At 47.7% G+C, this 27,961-nt stretch overlaps 1 protein-coding gene across 9 annotated transcripts in view; it reads left to right on the top strand.

The window, feature by feature from the left end:
* The window catches only part of SGMS1 (sphingomyelin synthase 1), a 96,666-nt gene that overhangs the window by 55,258 nt on the left and 13,447 nt on the right, over nt 1–27,961 (top strand). For 6 of the 9 annotated variants that reach the window (XM_059476600.1, XM_059476601.1, XM_059476605.1 and 3 more), the window contains 2 exons: nt 4,681–4,903; nt 26,142–26,967. In XM_059476600.1, coding sequence (XP_059332583.1) covers nt 26,348–26,967 — 620 coding nt within the window. In that variant the 5' untranslated portion in view covers nt 4,681–4,903; nt 26,142–26,347. Of the gene's footprint in view, nt 1–4,680; nt 5,011–26,141; nt 26,968–27,961 lie in introns of those variants that run through there. The other 3 variants (XM_059476607.1, XM_059476606.1, XM_059476608.1) reach the window with 2 other exon arrangements.

The raw sequence follows: 27,961 nt of genomic DNA, 5'->3' as shown, positions 1-27,961 counted from the left end.
GGGTTGGAATTTTGGGTTTGGAAGAGACAAAAGCAAACTGGAATTTTGAGGTGGTGGTTTTTTTAACCAGAGGTTTTTAATACACCTGGGTGATGAGATTTCTGGGAGGGCAGAATAAGTGGATCAGGGAATAGGAGTGGCACTTCCCAAGCTGGAAGTGCTGGATGTGGGATGCAGTCACGTGGGAATGATACCCTGCCATGTGAAAAGCATTCTTATTGTTGAGTAGGGGGTTTGAAAAGGGTGTCTCCTTTCTATTTTTCTCTTTTGTGGAAAGCTTCATGTTCCAGGCTCAAAAGGGACCTCAGTGGTGTTAAATTCTTGCTTTTACCTGGGTTTGTGATTGCACATGCCCTGGATGGAATTGCCATTGCAGAGTGTTTTCCCTGGAGAGGTGCTGGGTGTTGAGCTCTGCAGAGCCACCCTTGGGACAGTCCATGTGTTTCTCCAAGGATCTAAAGGTCAACCACAGCCCTGAATCAAAAAGAACAGAAGGCTGGGCAACACACATGATGAGCAGAGTGAGGATTTTATCCATTTAGATTAGATGAGAACTCCAGGAGCTGCTTGGGTGATGGATGGCACGGAGTGAAGACACCTCATTGTGAGGTCCCAAATCCTGGTGGACCTCAGGGGGTTGGATCCCATTGCTGCTTCTGCCGTCCCTTCCAGAGTGACACAAGGAAGGTGTGTCATCCCTCAGAGCTGTCCCAGTGTGTCTGGGGGTTTGTAGGGTTTCAGTGGGCTGGGAGTGCCCGGGATCAGCTCAGCCAGGCAGAGCATCCCGGGTTGCAAAACTGCGAGGGCAAAGGACACCCACGTGTCCAAACACAGCAGCACGAGGTGTTTCTTCACTCCCTGCTCAACCAGGAGGAGCTTCCAGCCGATTTTCCAGACGATTCTGGTTTGCTGCCAGGGTTTAAAATACACCTTCCTTCTTGCATACGTGCTGGAGCACATGATGCTGAAATGGGAGGAATTCTGCTCAGGGAACTCAGTTCAACTTGCAGGCGAGGCTGAGCTTTTTTTAGGGAGAGAGGGAGCAGAGTGGTTTCCTGCGGACGTTGCTCTGTGAGTCACACCGAGTTCCATGACACAGCATTCCTGCCGGGAAACTTCACTGCTGGAACTGATGAGCACATCAGCGCTCTGGAATCTCCCTTTGTGTTAGCAAACACACCTAAGCACTTCACCTGCTGCTTCTGGAACTTGTTCTGATAGTACTTGAGAGATTTTTAAACTCAGCTGTTTCAGAGTTTTTTAGTTTCTCTCAAAACCCCATTATAACATCAATATTTTTAGTGTCCATTAAGAGCCTTCCACACAAGAAGTTGTAATGGCTTTTAATGCTGTAACACAGATGAAATAATAATTATTATTTAATTACATGTGTAATAATGAAGTTTCACATTACTTCTCTAAGTGTTTTAATGCAAACACTTTTAAGGTCAGAGTAGCTTTATAATTCCTCTGTAGCACATTTTTTCTGATGTGTCAGTGACCAGGACAAGTTACTTGAATGGACAGACAGAAAAAAAAAAAAAGCTTTGAAGGGATATATGAGGTGGATGTATAGATTTATATTTTTGTTTTGAAGCCCTGTGAACACATCACACAGTGACAGTGATGGGCTGGCCCTGCTGAGGGACCCCCAGGGCTGTGTCCAGTTCTGGGTCCCCAATGCAGGAAGGACATGGAGGGGCTGGAGCGTGTCCAGGGCAGGGAATGGAGCCCCAGGAGGGGCTGAGGGAGCTGGCAAGGGGCTGAGCCTGGAGCAAAGGAGGCTCAGGGGGGCCCTTGTGGCTCTGCACAACTCCCTGCCAGGAGGGGACAGCCAGGGGGGGTCGGGCTGTGCTGCCAGGGAACAGGGACAGGACAAGGGGAAAGGGCCTCAGGCTGGGCCAGGGGAGGCTCAGCTGGGACAGCAGCAGCAATTTCTGCATGCAAAGGGTGCTCAGGCCTTGGCAGGGGCTGCCCAGGGAGCTTTGCAGTGCCCAGCCCTGCAGGTGTCCCAGGCAGGGCTGGAGGTGGCACTCAGTGCTCTGGGCTGGGCACAAGGTGGGCACTGGGCACCGCTGGGGCTCCAGGGGCTGGCAGGGATTTTCCAGCCTCAGTTATCCCAGGATTCTGAGCAGTTTTTTCTCATTTGCCCAAGACTTTCATTGCCACCCTCAGTGCTGGATTTCACCTGCTAATGCAGAATTCCTTTCTGATTGATAGGATAAAAGGGGGCTCAACATAACCCGCCTGTTTTCCGTGTTTAGGCAGATTTAAGCTGTCAAGGCAAGGAAGGCATTTCCCCACGCCTTTGGAAGGACATTCCAAATGACTCTTGAATGATCAAGACACAGCAGCAGTGGAGCACTGGGGTAGCTTCCCTTTCTCCTCAGTGCCAGCAGTCAACCTCAAATCTGGTTTTTGCCACATTGCTCGTGTTCTGGTGGGAAATAAACAACATGTCTGTGGCCATCTCTATTCTTCAGGCATTTTTTGGGTGATTGTCACTCTCCTGTTGAAGCAGGATGGGAGAAGGTAGAGGTGAAACAGCAACAGCCACTGAACTGAGGGCAGTAGTCCCAGATATCCAGTCCTATAGAAAGAAAATTATGTCATCAGCTCAGGCTGTCCTCTCCTTCAGCCCTTAGGCTAAATATGTCCTGGCTGCACTGTGTAGGAGAGAAAAACACCCTCCCCTTTGCACATCCAGTGGAAGAGTTCATTGTGTTTCTTTTTATTTGTTTAGGGCTTTGCAGGGTGTTATGTTGTATCTGTCTGGACACATGCAGTATTTAAATTCACCACGGTTGAAAAGGTGTTCTCAAAGCTCCCTTTTAATTACCTGTAATACTCGTCCAACTGTCTTTTCTTCTCCCTTCTGGCCCCACCTGACTCGTGGGAACACAGGGCTGCCTTTGTTATGTGCCTTGAGGTCACTGAACTCACACAGGCCTGGATCATGGGGGAAAAAATATCACCAAGATAAGATCTGCTGGAGGAGCACAAGAGCATTTCTGTCAAATATGAACGCATTTATTGTCTGGAGGGAGTTACTGAGTTGGCCTCTGGCCTCACCAGGTGACTTGTGCTGTCCTGAGAGGTGTGTGAGTGTCCTCAGCATGACAAGGAGTCCTTCTTGGCCTGTGGCATCTTCTAATTAGGCTGTAGATTCCTCATGTATATTCTCAGTGGGAGGGATTTATAGGATTGTTACTGACTAAAGAATTTTTAGGTGATGAGCAATTCCTGTTTTCACTCCAGAATCCCTCCTGGAAAGGAGGCCCAGGTTGGGCAGATGACATCTGTTGAGTGTTATAGAGCCCAGTCACTAAAAGACTGCTGGAAAAAAAAAAACTCCAGAGCTCACTGGTGCCTCATTCCATGTCTCCTCAGATTTTAAATAAAATGGGAGTTGAACTTGACCATGGGGCATTTTTAGGTGTCTAAACTTTGTGGAGGAGCTGATGGTGAGCACATTGTTCCACTGGATGCTTGGCTGTCTCCATGTGTTAGGAAAAAGCACTGCTGGGCCATGCTCAGGGGTGTGGATCTACTAAAAAACCCCAAAGCAGCTACTCCTATAAAATACTTGTTTTCTGTGTGATAGGATGAGTGTGGAAGGATTTCTGTGTGCAGCTTCTGAAAATTCTTTTTCCACCCTGTAGCTCTGCAGATTCCTCGGTATTCCTGGCAGCAGGCTGCCTCTCTCGGGATGGAGCTCAGAAATGCTGCTATTTGTTCCTGCTAGTGCCTATTTTTCAGTTTCCACATTATTTAATCCATGGAGTCGAAGCAGGCTGCTTCCTACGCCTCTGACTTCACTCCTGGCCAGTGTCTCTGTTGGATCCAGCAGGCTGGGGAGAGTCCGTGCTCTGCTGGAAAACACTGCCAGCGCTGCTGCTCATCCCATCAGTGTTCCCAACATGACTCAGCCCGCTTTGTGTTGTGGTTTTGTACCGAATTACAGCAGCTCCCCGCTGCCCCGAGTTAGCAGCCAGCAGGCATCTCTGCTCCCTCTCACCTGGGATGCTTTCCCCGGCCTTTCCCGCTGGATCCTGGAGATCCTGTGTGCTTCCAGCCCTTGCTGTGCCCTTTGGGATAGAGGCTGGATGCCAGCCCTCGGGGGGAGGTGATGCTGCCTGGCCAGGGACTCCGCTGCTGCTGGAGCCAAAAATTCATGGAAAGCTTGAGGAATGAATTGGTTGTTGCTTTGTGTTAGTGTGGTGGAACACGACTTTTCTTTTTGGTGGAGGGATTTTTTTTTTTTTAATTTCTAGGGTAGGACTGATATATACTGGAAAAATGAATCCTTCCTCCCTGCAGTGACTTTTAAGTGACACATAACGAAAGCGTTCCGCATGTCCAGCAGGAATCACCAGACCGAACATGGGCGATGTCCCCATTTCCCCGTGTTTCAGGCGCCGTTTGCCGGCAGGGCAGCACTGCCGGGATCTGTTGCACCACCCGCGGCCGGGCTGGCACTCCCGGCCTCTTCCTCCTCCTCCTCCTCCTCCTCCTCCTCCTCCTCCTCCTCCCGCTGCTGCTCCTGTGGCGGGCGCTCCGTCCCCTCCTCTCCCGGCGCTGACGCACTGGCGCGCCCGCGGGAGGAGCGGCGGCAGCGCTGCCGCTCCATCCCCTCTGGATCTCGGATCTCCGCTCACCTCTCCGCCTTTCCCTCCGCAGGCGCTTCCCGCAGGGCTGGCGAGCAGCCGGCAGAGGAGCTCTGAGGAAGCCCAGCCCGGGGGAAGTTGAAAGGCGAACTTTGAAGGCGAAGGAAGTCGGGGCTCCGCGCTCCGGGAGTGGCCGCGCCGCCGCCGTGTCCCCGTCCTGCTGCTGCCGGGAGCGGCTGCGGCTGCCAGAGGACAAGCCGCGTTTGCTGCTGCTCTCTGCCGCCTCATTTCCAGCAGTGAGTAGCTCTTTCCCCTCCGGATGGTCCCGTTGGAGTGTTTGGAGTTGAGAGGTGTTTGGCTCTGCTGCGTTTGAGGAGGCACAGAGGGGCTTGGGTACAGCCAGGTATACAGCGCAGCTATGGGGAGCTGGTTGTCTTTTTGCCTGGGTGACTTTTTTGAAAGTGGCGCTTAAATTTGTGGTTACTTTGTTGTTCACTGCTTGGTTTTAATCTTAGTTTTCAGTTTAGGTTGAGGTCTTTTTTACTAGAAACCAGCCAGGCTGCCCGCATGTGGGACAGCAGTGACCTGCTGGTGGCTTGTCCCCCAGGTTGTGTGGGACAGGGTTGTGTTTCCATCAGGCAGCTTCACCTCCTGCCGGGACACGGAATCTCCCCCTGGTTTCTGGGTTTGGAGGTTTGTTTGCAGCACACCTGTGGGAGACAGCCAGAGTTACACAGCGTGGCAACGGCACAAACTAAAAGCCAGGGACAATCTGCTGTCCCCTTTGGTGGCACCTTGGGCTGCTCTCCCCATGCCTGACCTCCCCTTGACTGCTGCCAGATATCCCCAGGGCGGTTGTTTGCCGTGTTTGTAGGAAGGAGCAGGAGCAAGGAGGTGTTTTAGACTTTCTGTGATGTTGTAGAGTGCCTGTGCCTGTGCCTGTGCCTGTGCCTGCTCCGTGTGTGTCACAGTGTCACCGCTGCCCGGCAGCATGAACACAGCTGTGAGTGTACAGCAGGGTGGCCCCGGGTGTGAGCAGCCCGTGAGTCACTGGGAGAACACAGAAACGCTCTCAGAGGGCACAGGGGAACAGAACTTCATCCCTGGATCTGCTGCGGAGTCTTTCCAGGGGCTGTGATCCTATTTGTGCGTTTTGGGCACGGCCGCCTCTTCTGCTCAGCCTAAACCTCTTTGGAACTCAATGCTTTAAGCTGGAAGCTTTATAATAGATTTAGAGCCATGAGTCAAGGAGGTTTTCTTTTTAATTTGACTTCTGGGGAAGAAACTGAACCAGATTGCCTGCAGTGGCTTATCTGTGTGTATTTTTGATACATATATTTGTGTATATGAACACACAAGTGCACACACAGAGAAGAGCTACTCCAGGCGTTGGTTCTTAGGCTGTGTGTGTACAGATGGGCACGTGTATCTGTATAAAAAATGTGTTTTTATAGCAGGATGGTGTGAGCAAGCTGAGAGGAGCATTTTAATTTCTTCCTGCTCTGTCAAGTAATAGCCTGCCTTCTTCATTTGCCAGTTGATTTGGTTATGCAGACAAAGGCAGGAAAACAGACCATAACAAAACCACTCTTATCTAATCTGCCTAACAGCACTGTCAGGTAAATCATTAACCCACAGGCCTGGTGCCTGTAAAAGATGCTAAAGAGGTTTCCCTGAAATTCCCCTTTTCCAGAAGGTAAGAAATGAAATTAGTTGCAGATCTTGGTTTCACACGTGGGTGTTTGCTGCTGCTGTGGTTTCTGTGCCTGTTAACAAAGTGCTGCAGTCCAGTGGATTAATGATGGGAGAGGACCTGCTCACCCTGAGGTCTTTTTCCTAAGAGAGCAGCTCCAGCTAAGGCAGAGGGGAAACACAGTATTTACTTACTTGTAAACACTGTCATTCATTAATGAAATGTAATTTCACGTGGGTTCATGGCTGATGGAGTGTTTTTGCTCAGCATCTTCGTTTCCTGGCATCCTGTGATTCAAATCCCTTTGAGCTGGGAAGATTTGCTGTGGGTCTTGCTGTGCTTAATTCCACACCAGACTTCTGTTTTGGTTGACTTTTGTTTCTGTAGGCATGTAAGTGATGGGTTTCTCTGAAGCATTTAATACTCAGAGTCTGTACAGTCCTGTCTGCAGTTGCTTTACATTTTGATTGATCGTGTTGGCAGTGAGTAACTTAAAGCATGGAAAATCTGTAGCACATGGACAACAGCAGAAGTAGTTCCATTTGTGATGTTTGCAGCCATTGCCTGAACAAAGAAAAAGGGTTCAAGAAGGGCTTAAGCTGTTCTAGCTGCCCATGTCCAAGAGCATGACTCAAAACTTCCAGCTAAACTCCTCTAAGCTTCCTGAGTCGGTGTTGGAGTGGTGCCTTCCCCCCCTAAGCTGGATCTGTTTAAAGTGCCAAACTCTCAGCCTGGCTGTCTTCTGCCAAAGGTCTGCCTGGTCCTACCAGGGCATTTTCAGGCATCTCCAGGGAGAGGATTAATCCAACTGGAGGGCACAGCTCAGAAAGCTGGACCTCACCTTCAGTGCTAGCCCATGCCCCGAGTGCTGCGTGCCCAAGTTTGGTGCAGCTCAGCACCCTGCACAGCCTGTGCTCTGCTTGCCCAGCTTTCCAGCTGCCTGGGAAAGCTCCAAACTGCTCCTGCTGCTCAGGAAAGTGCCCTTTTTGCTTGGTTAACTTTACAGCCTGGCTGCACATTAGCTTTTTAAAGCTGAGCTTTTTAAAGCTGCTCTCCCATGTGAGGAGAGAACTCAGGGTCTGACACCTAATGCCAAGTGCCTGGGGGAGGAGATATCCAAACCTGGAGGAGAAGGTGACTCCAGACCTTTCCCCAGGAGGTGGGAGCTTGTGGAAGGAGGTCTCTGTGCTGGGAACACCCAAGGCAGAGTGGTCCCTCCTCCCTGTCCTGGGATCTGCTCCCAGTACAGGAGCAGATTCATGCTCTGGATCCTTTCTCCTTTGAGGTTTTAGGGACCAGAGGTGCTGACTGGGCTCTGAGCCAGTTCAGGTGAGCCATGATCCTTTGGGTAACCAGGTTACCACACTCTGTGTGCAGTCAGAACTGTTGTGGCCACAAGGGACAAGCAGAAGGAGCACACCGTGGCAATGTCCCTTGTGCACTCTCCTCTGGCCTGAGGATGGTTTTTGGCCAGGAAAATTGCCCTGATGGAGCACTCTGTTGTCTCCAGCTGCTTTCTGCAGCTGTCTGCATGGCAGAGGAGGTGGGGGGAAATGACTCTGGTTAAAAATAGAAAGGTGGATTAGGAAATGTGAGCATTGGTTTCAGCATCCAGCAGGGCTGCTCTCACAACTCGCTGCTGCCACCGAAAGGGGAAGGACTTGCTCATACTCCTTGTCTGCAGAAAAGCAGGAGAAGAACAGGTTTTCCTGCAAAAAACCAGCAAAAGAGCAGGTTTTCCACCGTGGAATCACCCAGGCACAGGAGAGGAGGAGGGGGATGCCTCTGAGAAAATCTTGTTGAGCTCTGCTGGCACAGGTGACAGAGCCCAGGTGTGCAGGGACTGGAATTCAAGTGAAGGCTCCCACTGGAAAGGTTTGGTTTAAGCTCATCTGGGTTAGTCTGCCCAAATTAAGGATGAAGATTTAAGGAGATTTACTCTGCTCTTTGAATTGTTCTTATTCTGCTGTTTTATGAGGAGAGTTCTACTTGTAGGGGAAAAAAAAGCAAAACCAAAAGATAGTGAGGGTGTGATTTCGCTGAATGTGAATGTGTAATGTGACACTCTCAGAAGAGACTTTATTTTGCAATAAGTGTGTGAAGTGTCAACAGATAAGCCAAGGGGAAATAACTCTGCTTTGGAAACTGTGGACTTCTAAAGTTGCTTTTAGGAAGTGTTTGCTGTACAGTGTTTTGTCACCAGCCTTTAGTGTTTATCACTGTTCCTTGTGGTTATCACTGGTCCTTTAGATATATTTTCTGTTGCCTTTCCTAAAACAACTGAACTCCTAAAACCAGTTAGAAAAACATTTTTTTTTTATTTGGGAAAAGTTTGTTTCCTGCTGCTTTTTTTCCCCTTTGATTTTGGGAGTTTGAATTTACTTTTATTTGCTTTTTAAATTTTTTTTTAAACTCTTTATCAGCTTTTAGAACAGTTTGAGTTCTCCTTGGTTCAGCTGCTGTTGTTGTAGCATGTGTTGTAGCAGTGATCCAGTCTGTACAGTGTTTAGAAAGAAATATCCAGGGACATTTCAGATATCCTAGATAGATCCTAAAACCCAGGATTCACCCTGTACCAAGCATTCCCTGCACAGGATGTGGTGAAGGGACTGCAGCAGTTATTTTTCATAGCTAAAGAATGTTTATCTAATACTTAGTTTAGAAAACCTGTCACATTTCCTGGGTAAATACTTTGAAGACAAAGAGCATTTATTCATTTTGAGAAGCTGTGAATACAAGGTGGAATTCAGTATCAGTTTCCCTTTACCTGGAGTTGTTCTACCTTTTAAAAGTGAATTTAAGAATTGAAGTTACACTTCTCTGAAAGAGAATCTTAAAGACAAGCAGGTATTTTTATTCATTTAAGTTTCACAACACTTCAGCATGATTTCTCACAGATTACTGGGCTGCTTTAACCAGGAGTAAAAATTCATTGGTCTCAGTGATAGGTATATTAAATTTATTTAATATATTTAATATTTAAATTATGTAAATTTAAAAGATCACTTCAGCAGTCAAGCAGGTTTTTTTCACCACTAAGAATATGGATGCTGTAATACTTGATTTATTTTTTAAAACAATGAAGTTGAAGACATTTGACTCCAGTTTATTTGTATTGGAGAAGCTGATGCTTTGGGATTGTTGGGTATTAAGCATTATGGGTGAGAAGGATTTAGTTGAAGGACCACCAGCAAGTGAGTTTTGGTGTAACTTTGATTTCAGTTTCATCTTCCCAGCTTTCTGGGTTTTTTCCATATGATTTCAAACTCCTTTGGTGTTTTGCAATTTTCCCTTTTCATCTCAGCCACCTGCTTTGCTCTGGGGACATTGGTTTGTCTGTTCTAAACCAGTCACACCCCACCTAAATCCTGGCATTGTTCAGCTCTCTCAGAGTGTTTGGATGTTGCACTGAGGTTAAAACAACACAGAACAACCTCACCAACAGCACAGGATGCTGGAGCAGCTCTGTGGGACAGACCTGGGGGACACCGAGCTGTCCCTGAACCAGCAGAATGTCCTGGGGACACCGAGCTGTCCCTGAGCCAGCAGAGTGTCCTGGGGACACCGAGCTGTCCCTGAGCCAGCAGAGTGTCCCGGCCCAAGGAGGCCAATGGAGCCGGGGGCAGCAGCAGAGCATTGGCAGCAGGGCAGGGAGGGATGCTGGCCCTGGGGCAGCCCTGGAGGCACCTCTGCAGTGCTGTGTCCAGCTCCGGGTGCTGAGCACAGCAGGGCCAGGAGCTGCTGGAGCTGAGCAAGGGCCTGGAGCATGTGGGTGCCCTTCCAGGCCAGGCTGAGGGAGCTGGGGCTGCTCAGCCTGGAGAGGAGCCCCAGCTGAGAGGGGCCCTCAGGCCTGGCTGGGCCTGGCTGCAGGGAGGGGCAGAGCAGGGCCCAGGCTCTGCTCCGGGGCCCAGCGATGGCACCAGAGCCACGGGCAGGGCCTGAGCCCAGCAATTGCCCTGCACAGGAGGCACAACTTGTGCCCTGGGCAGTGCCCAGCCCTGAGCACATTGCCCACACGGCCTGGGGGCTCTCCTCCCTGGGGCTGGGGCACAGCTGGCTGCACACAATGCTGTGCCCTGGGCTCTGGGATGGCCCTGCTGGAGCAGGGAGGGGACACCAGGTGCCCACTGAGCTCCTGCAGCCTCACACACCCTGGCATCCTGTGATCTGTTGGGCAAACCTTGAGAAACTTTATTTTTTCTTAATACAATTGCACAGAGAGAGTGGGCAGATGTTTCAGGTGGTGAGGGGATCTCTAATTCTGGTGGAGTTATGAAAAGTGATATTGCAAAAGCCAAATGAGAAATGAAAGCAGCTTTTCTGCTGTGTTTGCCTTCACAGATCTCCTAGCAGCTTGTGGGAGCAGAAGTGGTGCAACTGTTTGCTGGGAACAGGATTTTAGAGGAGGGAAGAAATGCTTCTGGGGAGCTGAGAGTGAAGCCTCATAGCCCAGAACCAGTTTGCCCCTGGTTTAATTTCTGAGCTCCTAAATTTACATCAGCACCTCTCTCCCAAACCACATGTGTTTTAAATGATAACAATATAAATGTGTTTTAAATGATAACAATATAAATGTGTTTTAAATGATAACTGTTTAGCACAGGGACTGTTTGCAAACATTTTTCTCTCTGGTAGTGGCCTGGCTTTTATCAAATGTGAAAGGAAAGGTAGGAAAAGAATTGATCTGGTAATTCTGGGTTACTTAAGCTAAGAGCACTGGGTTACTGATTTGGATTTATCTGGGAGAAAAGTGACCCAGACTCAGACTTTTGTTAATGTTTAATGTTGTGTAACGTTCTGCCCAGGCATAATTGAGCCATCAGTGCAGGAGTGATCCTGTTGGGGGGGGTTATTGTGAGTGATTACAGAGCCTGCTGTGGCTTTCATTTCATTGCAGCCTGAGCTCATTGATGAACAGGGTCATCATTTATTTACAGTTCTTGGGATCCTTTCACACTGATTCTCTTTCTTTTGGGCATGGAGGAGGAAAAGGAGACCCCACAAAGTTATCTAAAATATTCTGCCCTCTCTTTTTGGTGGTGGTTTGGCATTTCTCTGGTTCTAGCAGCCTCTCCACTTTCTCCTAATCCTGGTGATTTTCTGGATTGTGGATTTTTCTGGATTTTCTGGACAATCTGGATTATGCCACTGGGCTGGAAAGCATTTGACCTGGGCTTGGGAGGAGCCTCAAAGGATGGAGGAAAGGGGAGACTGAAGAACACACTCTACTGAGATAGAAAGGAAAATAAGGAAGAAAAAAAGTCAAAGAACACAAACACTCCTGTAGGTTCTTGTCTAGGTCTCATTTTGAGATGGATGCTCCTGATTTTTCTCAGCCATTTCCCTGATTTTGTGAGATTCCTGAATAATACAGTTTGCCATGCAGAGCTTTGAAGCAGATAGGGAGTCCTGCCTAAAAAGTACCTTGGAAAACAAGTGAGCAGAGCTGCAAGGAGCAGCTGGGGCTGCCCCTGGATCCCTGGAAGTGTCCCAGGCCAGCTTGGAGCAGCCTGGGATAGTGAGAGGTGTCCCTGCCCATGGCAGGGGGTGGAACTGCATGGGCTTTAAGGTCCCTCCCAACTCAGACTGTTCTGAGACTCTGTGAAGTGGATTTATACTCAGAAATAACTTTGGGTTGAAGATTTCAGTTCTGTTGAATCTTTGAATAATCAGAGGAGGAGGCATCCACAAGTGAGTGTTAGGACAGACTTGGCAATTTCTGGATCTTCAGTGGGGGCCTGTTGAGCTTTGTAAGGCAGGAAAGAGAAATGTGAAGTCCCTGAAAGACCTGAGCACTACTGGCTTGGAGCTTTGCATGTCCTGTCCTAGAGAATTCACTGGCACAGCTGAGCACAGTCTGAGCTCATCCACCTGCCTGCAAAATCGCCTCAAGTCTACAGAGTAGTAAAAATGTAGTCCAAAAAATACTTGGGGTCACATTTTCACAGTGGAAAGTGGTTTTCAGCTGCCTCCAGGGTTGTCATGACTGAACTTGGAGGTTGCTGGCTGCCACCAGCTGTCTGAAAGCTGCTGTGCCTTTTCAATCAAACTGTACAAACACAAAAAAGGCGAGATGTTGTGCATTGGAAGCAGCAGTGTTATTTGTCAGTCAACTGCCTGGAATAAAAAAAATCTCAAGAAAAAGGAGATGGCAGTGATTGGGAGCAAGTTTTCCATAAAGCAGCTATTACTCCTCCCTAGAGAAGTTACATAGCAACACTTGTAACTGCAAACACTTGAAATTGTAAAGATGTTGTGTTTGTGTGGCAAAGCTCTGGAAAATAGACACAGCAGTGAGTTTTAGCAGTGCAGTTCATTACTGCTGTCGTGACCCCAGGCAGGGAAATCAGACAGAAAGGAGCATTTTGGTCATTCTGGCTGAATTCCCAGTGAGACTCCTGTGGGTGGGCAGGCCCAGAGAATTTGTGGCTGCCCCTGGATCCCTGGCAGTGCCCAGGGCCAGGCTGGACATTTGGAGCAGCCTGGGACAGTGGAAGGTGTCCCTGCCCATGGCAGGATGGGTTTTATCAATTTTTATCAATTCCAGACCATTCTGGGATTCTATGCTGTTGCCATCCCAGTCCAAGTGCTGGGTTTGGTGGAGGCCCCCACCAAAATCATCTGAAGTTTGTCTTGAGGCTTCATTCTGCCTTTCACCCATCTGGCCTGACTAAATAATCCATGAACTAAAGTGGTTTCTGCTATTTTTAGGCAGTGCAGATCACAAAGGAGAACATAGATGCAACATTTCTTCATATCAAGCTCCCTTGCCTGCTGTCTGACCCCAAATTCTGTGCCCTCCCTTAGGGGACACAAGTCCCCTTGTCCTCAATGATTTATGCAGCATCTACAATAACAGGGCCTGTTGCTTTCGGACGTGGGTGCATTCATATTTTATGTCTCTGCCTGCCCTTCATGTTTTATTTACTGGAGAGTGTAAGGAAATTGGTTACTTGGCAAAAAGTGGCTTTTAGTGGGCTAAGGAGCTCCAGGTTTCCTGAATTTTGGGCTGGTGCTGTGTCTGCTCTGCTCCCCAGGGGCTGTTCCACTGTTTCTCAAGAGCTTTCTGAATATTGATCCTTCCTCCTTGCTGCTCCAGAAAGGAAGGAGAGCCTGCAGCCTTGCTGCTGGCAGCCTGTCTGCTGCAGATTGTGTTTGGGGAGGGCAAGAAATCCCAAAACCAGCCAGGAACGTGGTCTCCTTGTGCTGTCCAGGAGCTCAACTGTGTCCCCATTAAATCTGAATTTACATGGTGCCATGTGTGGCATGTCTTACATTTCAGACTGATCCAGACCAGCACAAGTTTGTCTTGGGATCAGATAAATTCCAGACCCCTCATTGTTTCACTGCTGATGTGAAATCAAACCTAGAATTAGACCCTTGTTGTCAGTGCTCTTGTGGCTGCATATTTCAGCAGGAGCTCTGCCACTGTACTTTTATGCCCTCACCCGCATGAAATATTTGTGAATTTAAGTTATTTTCAGACCCAGTGAAAAGCTTTTGCAATGCTCAAGGACAAATAAGAATATATTTACTTTTAAAAGAGAACCTCATGTGTATTTTTATTGTATTTATATCCTGTGCTATATCTGGTAGCCCTACCCTTACCTCTAAAAACCACACAAACAAAACAAAAAGACCTGAACAACCCCCAAACTCCAACTTCTGTGACTGTTTAACATCTTTTGGTGTGTACTTTAGTGTTTTTATCTTGTTTCCAAAACACCACTTGTATTTTTCCCACCAGCAGTCATTTCAACAGCTCTTGTGCGGCTTGCAGGAAGATTTTTTGTTTCCTTTTTAACAACTGGAATAATTTAATAACTGGAATGTTGTATTTTATCAGGTTTAGGAGGTGTGGGAGATTTATCTAAAAGTTGCATGTCAGAGCACAGCTCCTGTAGAGCAGGTCTGGTTGTGGGCTGGGTGCCCCTCATTTGTTTTGTACTCCTGAGATATTCTGGAGGCTCATATGCATTTCCCAGGCCTGGAGGGAATTTTGGGGAGTCACAGAGCCTGGCATGAGGTGTCTCCATGGGCTTTTCCTGCTCCCAGGGGCTCCTTGTCAGATCACACAGTCCCAGCATGGTTCTTCTCAAAGATCTTCTCATCCCAAGCCCTGCCATGGGCAAGGACACCTTGCTGCTCCCTGGGCTTCCCCACCCTCCCAGCCTCCAGTCTAAACCCCCAGATGAATTCCTGCAGTACCAGAACATCTTTTCTCACCCCTGCTGCTCAGAGGAGCCCCTGCACATCAGAAAGAGCAGCAGAATTGTCTTTCCCTGGTTTTGTTTGCAGCAGGTATAGTGGATCCTGCTGGACATCCCCAGGGGATGTGTCTCCTGAGTATTTACCTTTGGGAAGGGTTTATTCAGGTAAATTCCCAAATTTAGTTATTTCTTGTGTGGCTGTGCTGTAGGGAGATGGAAAGCAGCATCACACTCTCCTACATCTCCTGATTTTTCCAGACCAACTATGCAATAAAAGGCTCCCTCTCCTTCCTGCACATGCATGTGTTGAAGAGACTTTTTTGATTTTTGGTGCAACTCTGAGCAGGTATTGCTGGAAAAAGTGGACTCTGTTCAAAAATTCAGACTGCTGCTTCATTGTAACCCTTTTATCCTCAGCCTCAGCAGCTTTTTCCAATACTCCTGCAATCTCCCATCCTTCCCCAGCAGTCACAGAGCCCTGGCTCCATGGCCACGGATCTCCTGATCCAGCTGAGAGAACAGATAGGTCAGAGTGGGGCTATTTTCAGGCAGCACCTCATTGGCATCCCTGCCTTGCTGTCCTTAATACCTTGCTAATCTGAGCTTCACCCACCTACAGATTGAAATCTTTCCTCCTCTCCCTCCCTCTCATCTGTTCACACTTAACAACAACAAATAATTAAAGATCTTTAAACCAGATGCCTCTGGAGCTGCTTGGTCATGCAATACTTTGCCTCAGAAGGGAGGGAGGTTGGTTTGTTTGGGTTCCTCTTTCTGGAAGAAGAGCAGAGCCACCGAGTTCCTGCAGTTGTGGCTGCTGTGAGATGCAGGCTGGGCCTTGTTGCATTTAACTGTTTGTGTAACAGCAGCTGGGAAAGCCAGGCTTGGTTCTGCAGTGACCCTCTCAGAGACAGGCATTCCTTTGTTAATTAAATAGTTAATTCTCATGTCCACTTCCCAGGGTGGAATGCTGGCTTTTATTAATTGTTTTTCCAAGGGTGGATGTGGCTTTTGAGTGCCTGAACCAACTGAGATTATCTAAGCAATGGGCTGTGTTGGCTGTGTTTGCTGGGAGCAGCGTGTGGTGGGTGCCCTGCAGAGAGCTGCACTAATACTTTGTGAGATTGTGAGAAACACAGCTCACTATTGAAAAGTTTTATAAAAGTTTGTTAAGGGATAAAAGAGATAAATCCAAGTACTGGGATGCTTGGCTATTTGCACTCTGTTAACTTAAACCATGTGGTCTATAAAACCGTTCTTAAACCATGTGTTCTCTATATGCTGTTACATTAATATTCATAAGGATTTTTATATATATTCAAATTTGAGTTTTAACCTTTGACTTATCTTCATGCCATCTTGTAGATGAGACCAATATATTTTATTTTTTCTTGTTGTATTTTCATTCCCTAATAATGAGGGTCAATAAATTCTTCCCTTTTTTTGGGTGCTCTGGCTTCTATTTCTGTCATCTTGTCTTTCAGATAAGACAGTCTGTGAATGGGGCAAATCACTTTTAATTCTTTTACACCATTTTCTGAGTTAGTTACATAAAAAAATAATTTCAACATTATGCTACAGTCTAAGATAGGACATATGACACTGCTAGTTATAAAAGCTATATGGTGCATACATAAACTGACAGATTATACTATACCAAAAGCAGTAATTACAAATTGCACTATATCAGGATTTTTGTGACCAATAATAACTTGCAAAACAAAAGTTAATACAGAAATGCAAAAGCCAATAACTATTTGTTATTTATAACAAGAGGAAACACATGCAGGAGGGCATCTTCCAGTCTGTGCTGTAAGTTTTGGCTTGCCTTCTTTTAGTTAAAATAAAATGTTTAGACTGGTAAGGAAAATTTTCTTGAGAGTGTGCTGGCAGCTGGACACCCCTGCATTCTTTCTGTGGCAGGAGCAGAGGGATCACATGCCCACCCATTCAGGAGGCATCTGATGGAAGTGTTTTTAGTTATTTCTGGCTGTGAAGGGTGGACAAAGTGCTGGCTGAGCTTTGCAACTGTTTTGGGTTGCTTTGCACTTTGTTTTGGGTTGCTTTGCTGTTTTATGGGCTGTGGGTGAGTGCTGGATGACAGCATTCCCCAGGTGGGGGACTTTGGAAGGTGAAATCTTGTTCAATTTCAAACTCACAGCGAGCAGGGTTAAACTGGATATCAGGAAAAATTGTTCCCATGAGAGTGGGCAGGCCCTGGCACAGGGTGCCCAGAGCAGCTGTGGCTGCCCCTGGATCCCTGGCAGTGCCCAAGGCCAGGCTGGATTTTGGGGCTTGGAGCAGCCTGGGACAGTGGAAGGTGTCCCTGCCATGGCAGAGGTGGCACTGGATGGGCTTTAAGTTCCCTTCAATTCAAACCACTCTGGGATTTCACAGCTTCACAGCTTCATTTCCATGGCAGGATCACAAGCTGCTCACACATACTCAGTACCTCCGGCTGAGATTCCCTTGTTTGGCTGGAATTACAGGTTACTTTTGGAACTGATTTAATTGATGTGCTCAAATCCTACCAGTTCAGCCTGTGGATCTGTTACCCAGCCATGCAGACTTTCCTGTTCAGTGTGCCAGGTAGTGGAGGGATTTGCTGAAGAAAGGATGGCTGAGAGCCACAGTTCCAGAGATGTTGCCTGGGATTGTGCACAGCCAGGTGCCTGATGGACATCTCCATAAAGGTGTGAGGACAGCATGGCACAGGCACATCCCTGTGCCTCAACTGTGCCACTAGAAAAGGAATTTAGAAGCAATTGGATGTGTCTGCAGGAGGAATTTACTTCTGAGGCTTGCATGTGGTTATTGAAATATTCATAATTTCCAGAACAGTTAGATGGTGAGATCTGAGGTTTTTATCTTCCTTTATTTCACCTTCTTTGTGAACCTAATTGATCATAACTTTTGAGCTGAGGGGAATATGTAAAACATATTTTGCAGCCTTTGAACACACTGTAATGACTTTGAGTGACTCTGCTTGTGACCTGGGCACTGGTTTGATGTGTACCTGGTGGTACTGTCACCATTGCTGTCAGTGTGGAAGGAAGTGTGTTTTCAGTATTATTTTGTGATCCTCAATCATCTCTCAGTTAAAATTGTAAGGAATGCTTCATGTTTCAGGGAAGATGTTTGTGTATTCCTGTTCTTTGGGTTCAGTGTCAGCAGCAAGATTTGAGCAGGATTTGCTGGTGTCACAGATCACTGATGGGAGCAGTGTCACAGGTCACTGATGGGAGCAGTGTCACAGGATTTGCTGGTGTCACAGGTCACTGATGGGAGCAGTGTCACATCTGACATGGATTGGGAGCAGCTGAGTAGGAGCAGTGGATGGAATGAGTAGGAATAGTCTGACACACAGATAAAGCTGTGAGCAAGGCACTGGGCAAGGAATAGCTTGAGTTTCTGGAGGCCAAATTCTGAAATTTGGAGCTTGTTGAATCATCAAAGTGTGGCATTCAGTGCCCAAAACACTGAGCAGCAGTGATGAAATTGCCTGTAAAAGGCAAAAGCCCCCCTGGAGCAGGAACCAGAGCTGCTCTGAGTTGTTTGGCACCCTCCTTGTGGATGGCTGGGCTGGGAAGGGGAGGATTTGTGTCCCCAACCCCACTGGGTTTGCTGTCAAGGCCAAGTGGAAGATCTGCACTGCAAACAGAGGGATTTGGCTTCCTGTGATGGAGTGTAAAGAAAGTTTTTGGGATTTGGCAAATAAACCACGAGGGTTTTTCCTGCTTGTAGCATAACCACAAAAAGGAAGATGCCAGGACAGTTCATCTGCAATGTCAGGAGATGTAAGACACATCACCATGCAGGCTGTACACCCATAATTTGTTGGCAGTCAAGATGGTTTGGGATTTTTTCCTTTTTCTTCCCTTTTCTGTGTTTATGATTTTTCTAGGCCAACTATGCAATGGGAGCCTTTCTCTCCTTCCTGCAGATACATGTCTTGAAGAGACTTATTTGATTTTTGATACAACTCTGAGTAGGTATTGCTGGAAAGAGGAGGACTCTGTGTTCCAAAATTCAGACTATTTACACAAGAAATAATCTTGAATACGTGTGGTGTTTTGTCTTTCAGACCAAGGAACACTCAGTGTTACATGAAACTAAATTAATAAAGGCAAACCCAGGGATTGTTTTTGTTTTCCAAGAGGAATGGCATTGAAAATGAATAATGTTGATGGTGTGTCTTTTTGGGTGGGTTTATGAAAAGTAACAGCTGAAGTGCAGAGAACAGCATTGTGCATGAAGATATTCACATTTCAGCTCTGGAGGCTTGGAGTCTTTGATGTGGGTCTGATGTGTTGGGACTTCAAAAGCTGGATGTTTGAAATAAAATATTTATATTGCTAATGAAATATGGAAATATTATTCTAGGCTGGGAATCGTAGCGTGTAAATTTAGTTTTCTTTTGCTTTAGTTACAACCCTGGCAAAGGCACTGGGGAGGGAGCAACTCTTGTGGTCTGGCTACTGTCTCATACATCGCCAGTAACAAACCCTAATATTAAAAAAATATGTCAAGTAACTGATTTAAGTCTTCAGTGAGGATCTGTTTTCTCTGTGATTTCTGCCAGGTTTCCTTTTCATAATCTGCATGGCTGGTTTGGCAAATTATGCTGGAGTCTGCACTTCAGAGCCACGTTACCATCAGTCACAAGACTGCTCTCAGTTTCCTTGGGCACAACTTCCCTTTCTGTTCCCATGATTTTTTAATTTTTAAATTCATGCTGCCACTTAGATTCCCAGAGGTTTCCAACAAATCTGACTTTCTAATAATAAATGGCTTTTAGGTAGTCACTGGACGTAAAAAAACCCTCATAAAAACCTCAAAACACCTGCACTAATTGAATTAAAATATGGAGCATGTCACAAACGTTTAGCCTCTCCTTATTTTCCTGCTTCCATCCTTGTAGGGAAAAAACCCCACTTTTTCTGCCTTTTTAGTGTTTCATCTGTTTCCCTTTGAGGCTGTTTGTGGTTGTGTATCAGTGAGGGGAGGCTGGGCAGTGTCAGGAGCATCGCTGTGCGCTCTCAGTGCCCGATTGTCTGCGGGGTTGCACGAGGACGTGGGGCTCCATTTCCAGCCCTGACCCAGATGCTCAGGCAGCACAGGGAGGTGTGCTCAGCTCTGCTCTGCTCTGCTGGGGACAGAGCCTGCTGCTGCCTGAGCACAGAGCCCACAGCACTCAGGGCTGCTCTGTCCCCATCCCACAGGGGCGAGGTTTGAGCGTGGCGTGGTGCCCAAGGGGTGTGGGTTGGTTTGTGGGGTTGGTTCTGCTGTAGGAAGCTGCTGAAGCATTGAAGGTCCTGAGGTCTGAGCAGGTTATTCATAAAATCACAGAAAAGTTTGGGTTGGAAGGATCTTAAAGCTCATCTTGTTCCACCTCCTGTCATGGGTTGCACCTTCTGCAGGTGCTCCATTCCAGTGTGGCCTTGGACACTTCCAGGGATCCAGGGACAACCACAGCTTCTCTGGGCACCCTGTGCCAGAGCCTCACCACCCTCACAGGGGAGAATTTTGTCCTAATATCCAGTCTAAACTAATTTTGAAAGATTTTGTGATGTTCTGTTAATGTTTTCACCCCGCCCCCCTGTCCCTCTCCCTTTGCATTTGGGGTGGGGAGCATGGACTTCCTATTGCAGCTGTTCAAAAATAAGCCAATATTGGTCCCACTTCATTGCAGATGTTGAATTGTTTTAGGATTGGGACATTAGGATTGTGGAATGGAGTACAAAATGGGATGGGTGCTTGGGTTACACCTGGAATAGGCAGAAAGGCTCTGCCCCCCTGACTTGGTGCAGCTTCCCAGCCTGAAATAATTGCAACTTAAACCTGCCCTGCTCCATCCTTTCCGTTCCAGGATCATTGGAAGCAGGATTTGTGTCCTGGGAAATAAAAGCCCTGCTTGGCAGCTGCTCCTGGGGTGGGACTGCTGGTCAGGTGAGGCCTCCTCCTGAGTGTTTGCTGCTGTTCATCACTACTGCCAAGCACCAGGAAGGTGGGAGAGGAAGAAAGCTGAGCTGGAGGGCTGTAAACCACAGAATTGGGGAATTGTTTGGTTGGAAGGGCCTTGAAGACCATCCACTTTCAGTTTCTGCCATGAGCAGGGACACTTTCCACTCAGACCAGGCTGCTCCAAGCTCTGGTGGAAACTCATGGAGGGAAATACTCCCTGGTGGTGCTCCCATCTGGAGGTGGGACCTGTTTGGTTCTCCAAATGTGCTGCATGTACTTTGGCTTTTAAATCCTCCATGCTCAACTCTGGGCTTGTGTTCTGAGCTGTTACACCCATGGGTGGATTTTCATTTCTGGGTGTTTTTTTAATTATTCAATTAGGATAGAAAATATATGGTGAGGGTTTCTTTTTCTTCTTGGTATCAAGTAATTTAGAAAAAAGCAGGCTGCTCAGGGATTGATGTGGTATTCAGGCTGGGCTTTGTGTAAGGAGCTGTGTTCAGGGGATGTGGGTGTTGCTTTGCATTTTCACCCCAGCCTCTCTTTTCGTAGTAGCAGCTCCTCTTGCTCTGACTTCCTGTCCACAGACCAATGTTTTCCATCTGAGGGTGACCTTGGAAACCTGTCTTAGAGCTCTGTGCAACTTGTGAGCCCACCTGTGCCTCAGTGCTATACTTACAGCTATTTTATATTTGCATATATTTGCATTTCCAGCACAAACCCAGCTTTACTGGCCTGTGCCAGCAGTTTCTTGCTTGTTATGGTGCAGAAGAGGTGATGCTGGTTTGGAGACAAGCATGTCCTGGAGGGAGGGAAACACTGCTTGAGAGCTTGCTAGGGCTACCCAGCACATAATTTGTGGCAGGCAGCTCCCTTCCCTTGCAAATTGGTGTGCAGAGGTGCTTGTCAAGCACAGGATGTCCAGTTATTGAGGTGTCACAGTGTTATTGTTGGCCATGATGAAATGCCTGGACAGGAGGTGACTATAGCAGTGACTCAGGCCCTGCTGCTGTGAACAGTTTGTTTTGTGCTCTAAAAAACACAGGACAAGGGCTCCCAGTTTGTTTTGTGCTCTTAAAAACACAGGACAAGGGCTCCCAACTTTTATTGGGGGCACTCGGTCTCTGGGTGACTCCTGCTCATCATTCATGGGGAATTCACTGCTGGGCTGGGTTGTAAAGCATTAAATCTTCATCCCTTACAGCAGCTGCTTTCTCTGCTTATTTGTGTGCACACATTATCAGTGTGAACCTCAAAGTTTGGTTTCCAAGGGCCAAAATGTCACTATTGTACCTTCCAGCTGTGCTTATGAACCTCTCTCATTTAGACTCTCATTTTTCACCAAGGGTTGAAATCTTCTCAGCTTCTCTGGGCTGTCTGGGAAGGATGCTGAGGGTTGCAAGTGGAGCACAGCAGTGCCTCTGAAAGGATTTCCTGGCTACTGGTGACGAGTTGCTGAAATAGCTTTTTATTTGACTGATTTCTATAGTGACTGTTGCCCTGGCAGCAAAGCTTAGAGAGTAGAAGCACAAACACGAGCAGGGCACAATTTGATTTTAGTAGGCTTAGGTTTTCTTTGCTTTGGTTGGGTTTCAAAGTGCTTTAGGAGGAGTTTCAAGATGAACAAACAGATAAGGGAGGTGGTTTTTTACTGGTTTGAGTGGATGTGGTTTTGTCTCATCAATGCTAATTGTGAGAATTAACCATTTCTGCTTGCAAGGAGACCCCAGACCTGGGCCTTGTCCTCAGCATGGGAAAAGTGTGGAGCTGGTCCAGAGGAGGCCTTGGAGATGCTGCAGGGCTGGAGCCAGGCTGGGAGAGCTGAGGGTGCTCACCTGGGGAGGAGAAGGCTCCAGGCAGAGCTCAGAGCCCCTGCCAGGGCCTGAAGGGGCTCCAGGAGAGCTGGAGAGGGACTGGGGACAAGGGATGGAGGGACAGGACACAGGGAATGGCTCCCAGTTCCAGAGGGCAGGGCTGGATGGGATATTGGGAATTAGGAATTGTTCCCTGGCAGGGTGGGCAGGTCCTGGCACAGCTGTGGCTGCCCCTGGATCCCTGGCAGTGCCCAAGGCCAGGCTGGAGCAGCCTGGGACAGTGGAAGGTGTCCCTGCCATGGCAGGGGTGGCACTTGGATGGGCTTTGAGGTCCCTCCCAAGCCAGATCATTCCATGATTCTCATGTGGAGAGAATTCATCAGCTGATGAATTCATGGCTGATTATCTTGTTCTTCATCCAAAAAGTTTGATGCTGTTTGCTCTTGTGCCCAGCTGATCTGAGAAGAACAGGTCTTGATGGGCAGGGTTGTAGCAGTGCACCCCAAATCCTTGTTTAACCCTCTAGCCAAGGTGTAGGTGGAAGTGGTGGTGGGAATTACACCCCATGTTTTGAGTTAGCACTTCAGTGTTTGCTGGCAACAGGGGAAAAAGATCCTGTAAACACAAGGAGGTGCCACCTTGATGAGGTTGTTTCATCCTGCTCACTCCTGTTGTGGGCATTTTGAGGTACTGGTTTTCCACAGCGCCATAATCACGATGCAGTTGGTATTGTTATGGTAATCACATTGTTATTTATAATTCCTTGTTGGGTTCAGGCTCCTTAATGAGGCAGCTCTGCTGCAGGTGGAGGGAATTTTAGTCAGCCAAGCTGAAGAACCTGTGGCAGAGCTGGGGAGGTTTGTGTGTGCCTCATCCTGGGCTGACACTGCTCCCCACCTTCTGTCTTCAGGAGAGGAGAAGACCTTTTGTGGAAGGGAAGGGCTCAGGGAGAGCTGTGAGTCCCCCACAGTTTCTGCAAACCAAACCCCATCAAGCTTTCATGGATGCACCAGAGGGAATGAGGAATTTTTAATGTGGCAAGCTGGAAGGTGTGAGTAAAGAAGCTTTTTTGCCTTTCCTCCCCCATTAGGCAGGCTGTGAAAACAGGCTTGAATAAGAAATGGTGTTAAAAATTTTAGTTGGTTTTCTTCATTTTAACTCTCAGTGAAAACAACTCACCTCCATGGCAGAGGATTACCTTTTCTCCTGTATCATTAATTTGCTTTTACAAAAGGTGCTTGATAGTGATTTCCACTGGTGGTATGAGAGCACATTTTGGAACTGAAGGTAGATTCCAGCAATGTTGCCCAAATCTGCAGTTTTACTGCAAGGCACACTTTTGTTGGTTTTTGTCAGGCTGCCAGGCCAGGTATCCTGGGGTCACACAGCATTTTGGGACTCTTGTGCCAATATCCAAGTGCTATTTGCAGCTGGCAACAGATTTTTCCATCTGGAACTCATCTTAGCCCCTGCTGGAAGCTTTCATAGAATGGTTTAGTTTGGAAAAGCCCTCTAAGCTCATCAAGTCCAACCGTTCCCCCAAGCACTCCCAAGGCCTAACCCCTGTCCCCAAGTGCCACATCTACAAATGTTTTAAATCCCTCCAGGCAGGGATGGTGGCCCTGGGCAGCCTCTTTCAGAGCTAGACAACCTTTTCCATGGAGAAATTTTTCCCACTATCCAGTCCAGACCTTCCCTGGCAGTGGACATGTAGTTTGGAGGTTGCCTACAGGCTCTTGAGCTGTGTCTTTAAATGTTGTTGGGGTGGACAGGAGGCTGCTCTGTCAGGTTCAGGGATTTGGGAAATGAGGATTTAGGCACTCCAGTGTTGAAAACTGAAAAGATTTAGTTAATATTGGCCCACCTTGTGTGCCCACAGAGTGCTTAGACATCCCCAAAGCCAGGCTGGATGGCTGCTGCAGGCCCAGAGCTTGGGTGGGGGAAGCAGCGTTAAAAATAAATAACTTTGGCTTTATCATTGTGAGGCACCATCCTGGGATGCAACAAGAAGTCTGTCAGGATTGTGTGTTGGGAATTTGTGCTGCCAGAGCTGGGATTGGAAATGAGCACATGGAGATGGGCAGGTGGAGCTGAGCTGCTGCTCAGTCCTGGCCTTGTAGGAGCTTCTAATGTGGGTTACCATGCATAATTCAGGCCATCCTTTTGCCATGTTCAGAGCTCTGTAACTAAATCCTGATTTGCTAAACACAACTTGAATAATGAAGCAATCTGTGGCTTGAAAGCCTTCCTCAGTATTGAAAGAAAAGGAAGCAAACAGAGCTGTGTCCTCACTTCTGCTCTAAAACAACACAGATTTGCACAAAGTGGAAGAGTCATCTTCATCCCTTGCTCTGTGGATTTAAATGTCTGCACATTCCTGGTGTCCAGAAGTGAGAGGTGGCCTGTCCAAAGTACTGCCAGTCCTTCCATCCATCCAAGGCTTTTTCTTTTCTCTACCATCACAGTTCCTTCCATGGAAAACCAAATTAAAAACTGCACCTTGTGTTTCTTGCTGAGCTTGGAGGTAACAGATCAGAAAATGAATTGTGTGTGCAGTGTGGTCATGTTTGCATAGGAGTAAAGCTCTGTATCTGTTCTGAGCCACTTTAGTTCAAATCATGCCAGTAGGGTAAATTATTTTGGTTTTCCTCAGTCACAACTTTGCTCCCTTTGATGAAACACAAACACTTGGGAGCCTGTAAGAGGCTAAAAATATTCTTTCAGCTGATAAAGGCTTGGTTTGACTTTTGAAAATATGAAGTGGTTTTTTTGCCCTGTGCTGTTACCTTCTCACTTCATGTTTATGAGCTGCAGCAGAGCACGTGGTCTGTGGGATGGTCGGGCTTCCACTGCTTTCCTCTCCTTGCTCTGGGGAGGAGCAGTTTGGGTTTTTGGTTGAATAAACACCTCAGATCTGAGGATTTGCTGGTGGTGGTTGCTGCCATCACTACCTTGTTTGTTGCCCTTGTCTCAAAAATTCAGGAGGAGCAAGTAACTTGTGTGTGCTTGTAACTTTTGTACTGGAAGCAATCAGCTTTTCTAAGCTATTTCTGCAATTCATTGAATATAGAAGTTTCTTACCTAGTTCCTCTTTTAAAAAAAAAAAATTCTCCTGGTTCCTTTTTTTTATCTGGTAGTCAACATTTCTAAACCTAAATGCTTCAGTTTCTTTTCAGGCTAATCTGCTTGATTATTTATTTTCCTGCTGCTCTTTTGGCCCAGACAGTAGATCCTTGTTTATCTACATCAATTTTTTGTGTTGATGACTGTATGTGGAATCTGGAGGAGTTCTAGGGTGGGTTGGATGGGGCTTGGAGCAAGGTGGTCTAATGGAAGGTGTTCCTGCTCATGGAATGGGATGAGCTTTAAGGTCCATTCCAACCCAAACCAGTCTGGGATTCTGTGATTTTATGATTTTTGCTTTGCAGAATGAAAAACAGGTTTTGTATTCAGTCACTGGTGCCACACATTCCATTAAGATACCAGTCTGTAAGAGGCAGAAGAGATTTCTACCGCAAATAATACCAAACATTTGCTCTGTAGCTCCTTAAATTTATGAGTATGATGATTGTAAGAGGAGTTTGGGTGCTGCTCATGGGCTAGAGCATTGAAATGGAAAATGTAACAAAATCAGAACAAGAGGGAAGCTTCCCACAGCTGGACAGTGGTGTTCAAGGTGGTGTTGTTTTAGGAAATCAATGGTGAGCTTGGGAAGGATGATGCTGCATGTACAAGGCTGCAGCTCAGATCTCCAGAGTCTGTTGTCCATCCCAACCCAAGCAGAGCCAGTTTTGTGCAGGAATTTGGGCACTGAATGCCATGCTAATGCCTGGTTCTGTGTTTCCCTCCCCAGGAAGAAGAATGCCAACACGAAGATGAAGTAGAGCGTTTCCTACGCTGGCCGCACGCCGGTGTCGGCTGGGTAGGGACGGGCTCTGCCTCTGGCCAAACCCATTGCAGGGACAACAAGATGAAGCCAAGGAGGAGCTTCCCACCACGCTGGAGCCGCAGTGAGTGCTGCCCACTTTAAAAAGCCCATGTGCCACCGTCCCTGGCGAGATGAAAGAAGTGGTGCTGTGGTCACCCGAGGAGGTGACCGGCTGGCTGACGGACAATGCCGTGCCGGAGTACTGTGAGCCCCTGAAGAACTTCACCGGGCGGGACCTCATCAACCTGACGGAGGAGGATTTCAAGAAATCCCCTCTGTCCCGGGTGTCTTCCGACAGCGGGCAGCGGCTGCTGAACATGATCGAGGGGCTGAAGATGGCTCACCACATGGAGGCTCACAAGAACGGCCACGCCAACGGGCACGTGCGCGCCGGCGACGCCGCGCGCCAGAACGGCTTCGGCACCGCGCTCAAGCTCAATGGGGGCATCCCCAACGGGTTCAAGAAGGAGATGATCAAGATCCCCATGCCCGAGCCGGAGCGCTCGCAGTATCCCATGGAGTGGGGCAAGACTTTCCTGGCTTTTATTTATGCACTTTTTTGTTTCGTCTTCACCACGGTGACTATCTCGGTGGTTCATGAACGAGTGCCTCCCAAGGAGGTGCAGCCTCCCCTCCCAGATGCATTTTTTGATCGCTTTGATCGGGTGCAATGGGCTTTTTCTATTTGTGAAATCAACGGCATGATCCTTGTAGGACTGTGGTTTGTTCAGTGGCTGCTCTTAAAATACAAGTAAGTAAAACCTTTTCAACACTTGAGTGCTTCTGGCAGCTTTTGGAGGGCAGATGCTGGTTTGCACCCAAACAAAATGAAGCTCCTTGTGATCTTCTTATGTCAGTTTTCAAAGGTGAGGTAGCGTGCAGTGTGAGCTGCTTGTGCAGAAGGCAGAGGTCCAAATGTTCCCTAAGAAACTGAGCAACACCCTGAGTGTTTAACTCAAACCTTTTTCATGGGTGAAAAGCTATGGATTGGATGAAATGATGTTCTGAACTCACTGTTTGTTCTGAGGGAACACAACTCATGCTCTTGTGAAGGTAGCTGTGAACCAGGATCCAAGGGAATGGCTGGACATTTAGGTTGGATTTCAGGGAAAGGTTCTTCCCCAGAGGATGCTGGGCACTGCCCAGGCTCCCCAGGCAATGAGCACAGCCCCGAGGCCACCAGAGCTCCAGGAGGATTTGTGCAATGCTCCCAAGGATGTATGGAGTGGGATTATTGGGGTATCTGTGCAGGGACTGGAGCTGTATCAATGATCCTTGTGGGTCCCTTGCAGCTCAAGATATTCCATGATTTTAAACCCAAGGGAAACAGCCAGAGGAGGTGGTGTGGGATTACCCCCAGTAAGGAGGTGTGGGGTTAATAGGGCCATCCCAGGGGTCAAACACCCTGTGGTGGAGCTGAGCAGAGCCTGTAGGTGAGGAACAGCAGAGTCCTTGGAGGTTTTGAGGCAGTGAGATGTGGGTTGAGTTGATTTAACATACATTTATTGGTGTCACTGGCAGATGTGAAGGTTCCCCCTGCCGTGTCCCCATTGGCTTTGGGGTGTCTGTTTTTATTTATGTTCTAGAATCACAGAATGTTTGGGCCTGGAAGGGACCCTAAAGGTCATCCCATTCCAACCTCCTGCCATGGGAAGTCTCCTTGGGAAGGGCCTCTTCTGGTGTTAGGGGAAGGTGCCAGAGCTTGGTCAGTCTATGCACTGATCATGGAATGTTTGAAGGACCAA

This window comes from Ammospiza nelsoni, chromosome 8 (assembly GCF_027579445.1).
Source record: "Ammospiza nelsoni isolate bAmmNel1 chromosome 8, bAmmNel1.pri, whole genome shotgun sequence".
Taxonomy (NCBI): Eukaryota; Metazoa; Chordata; class Aves; order Passeriformes; family Passerellidae; genus Ammospiza; species Ammospiza nelsoni.
Note: the sequence above shows the minus strand (reverse complement) of the source record. Positions and strands in the feature narration are given on the sequence as shown.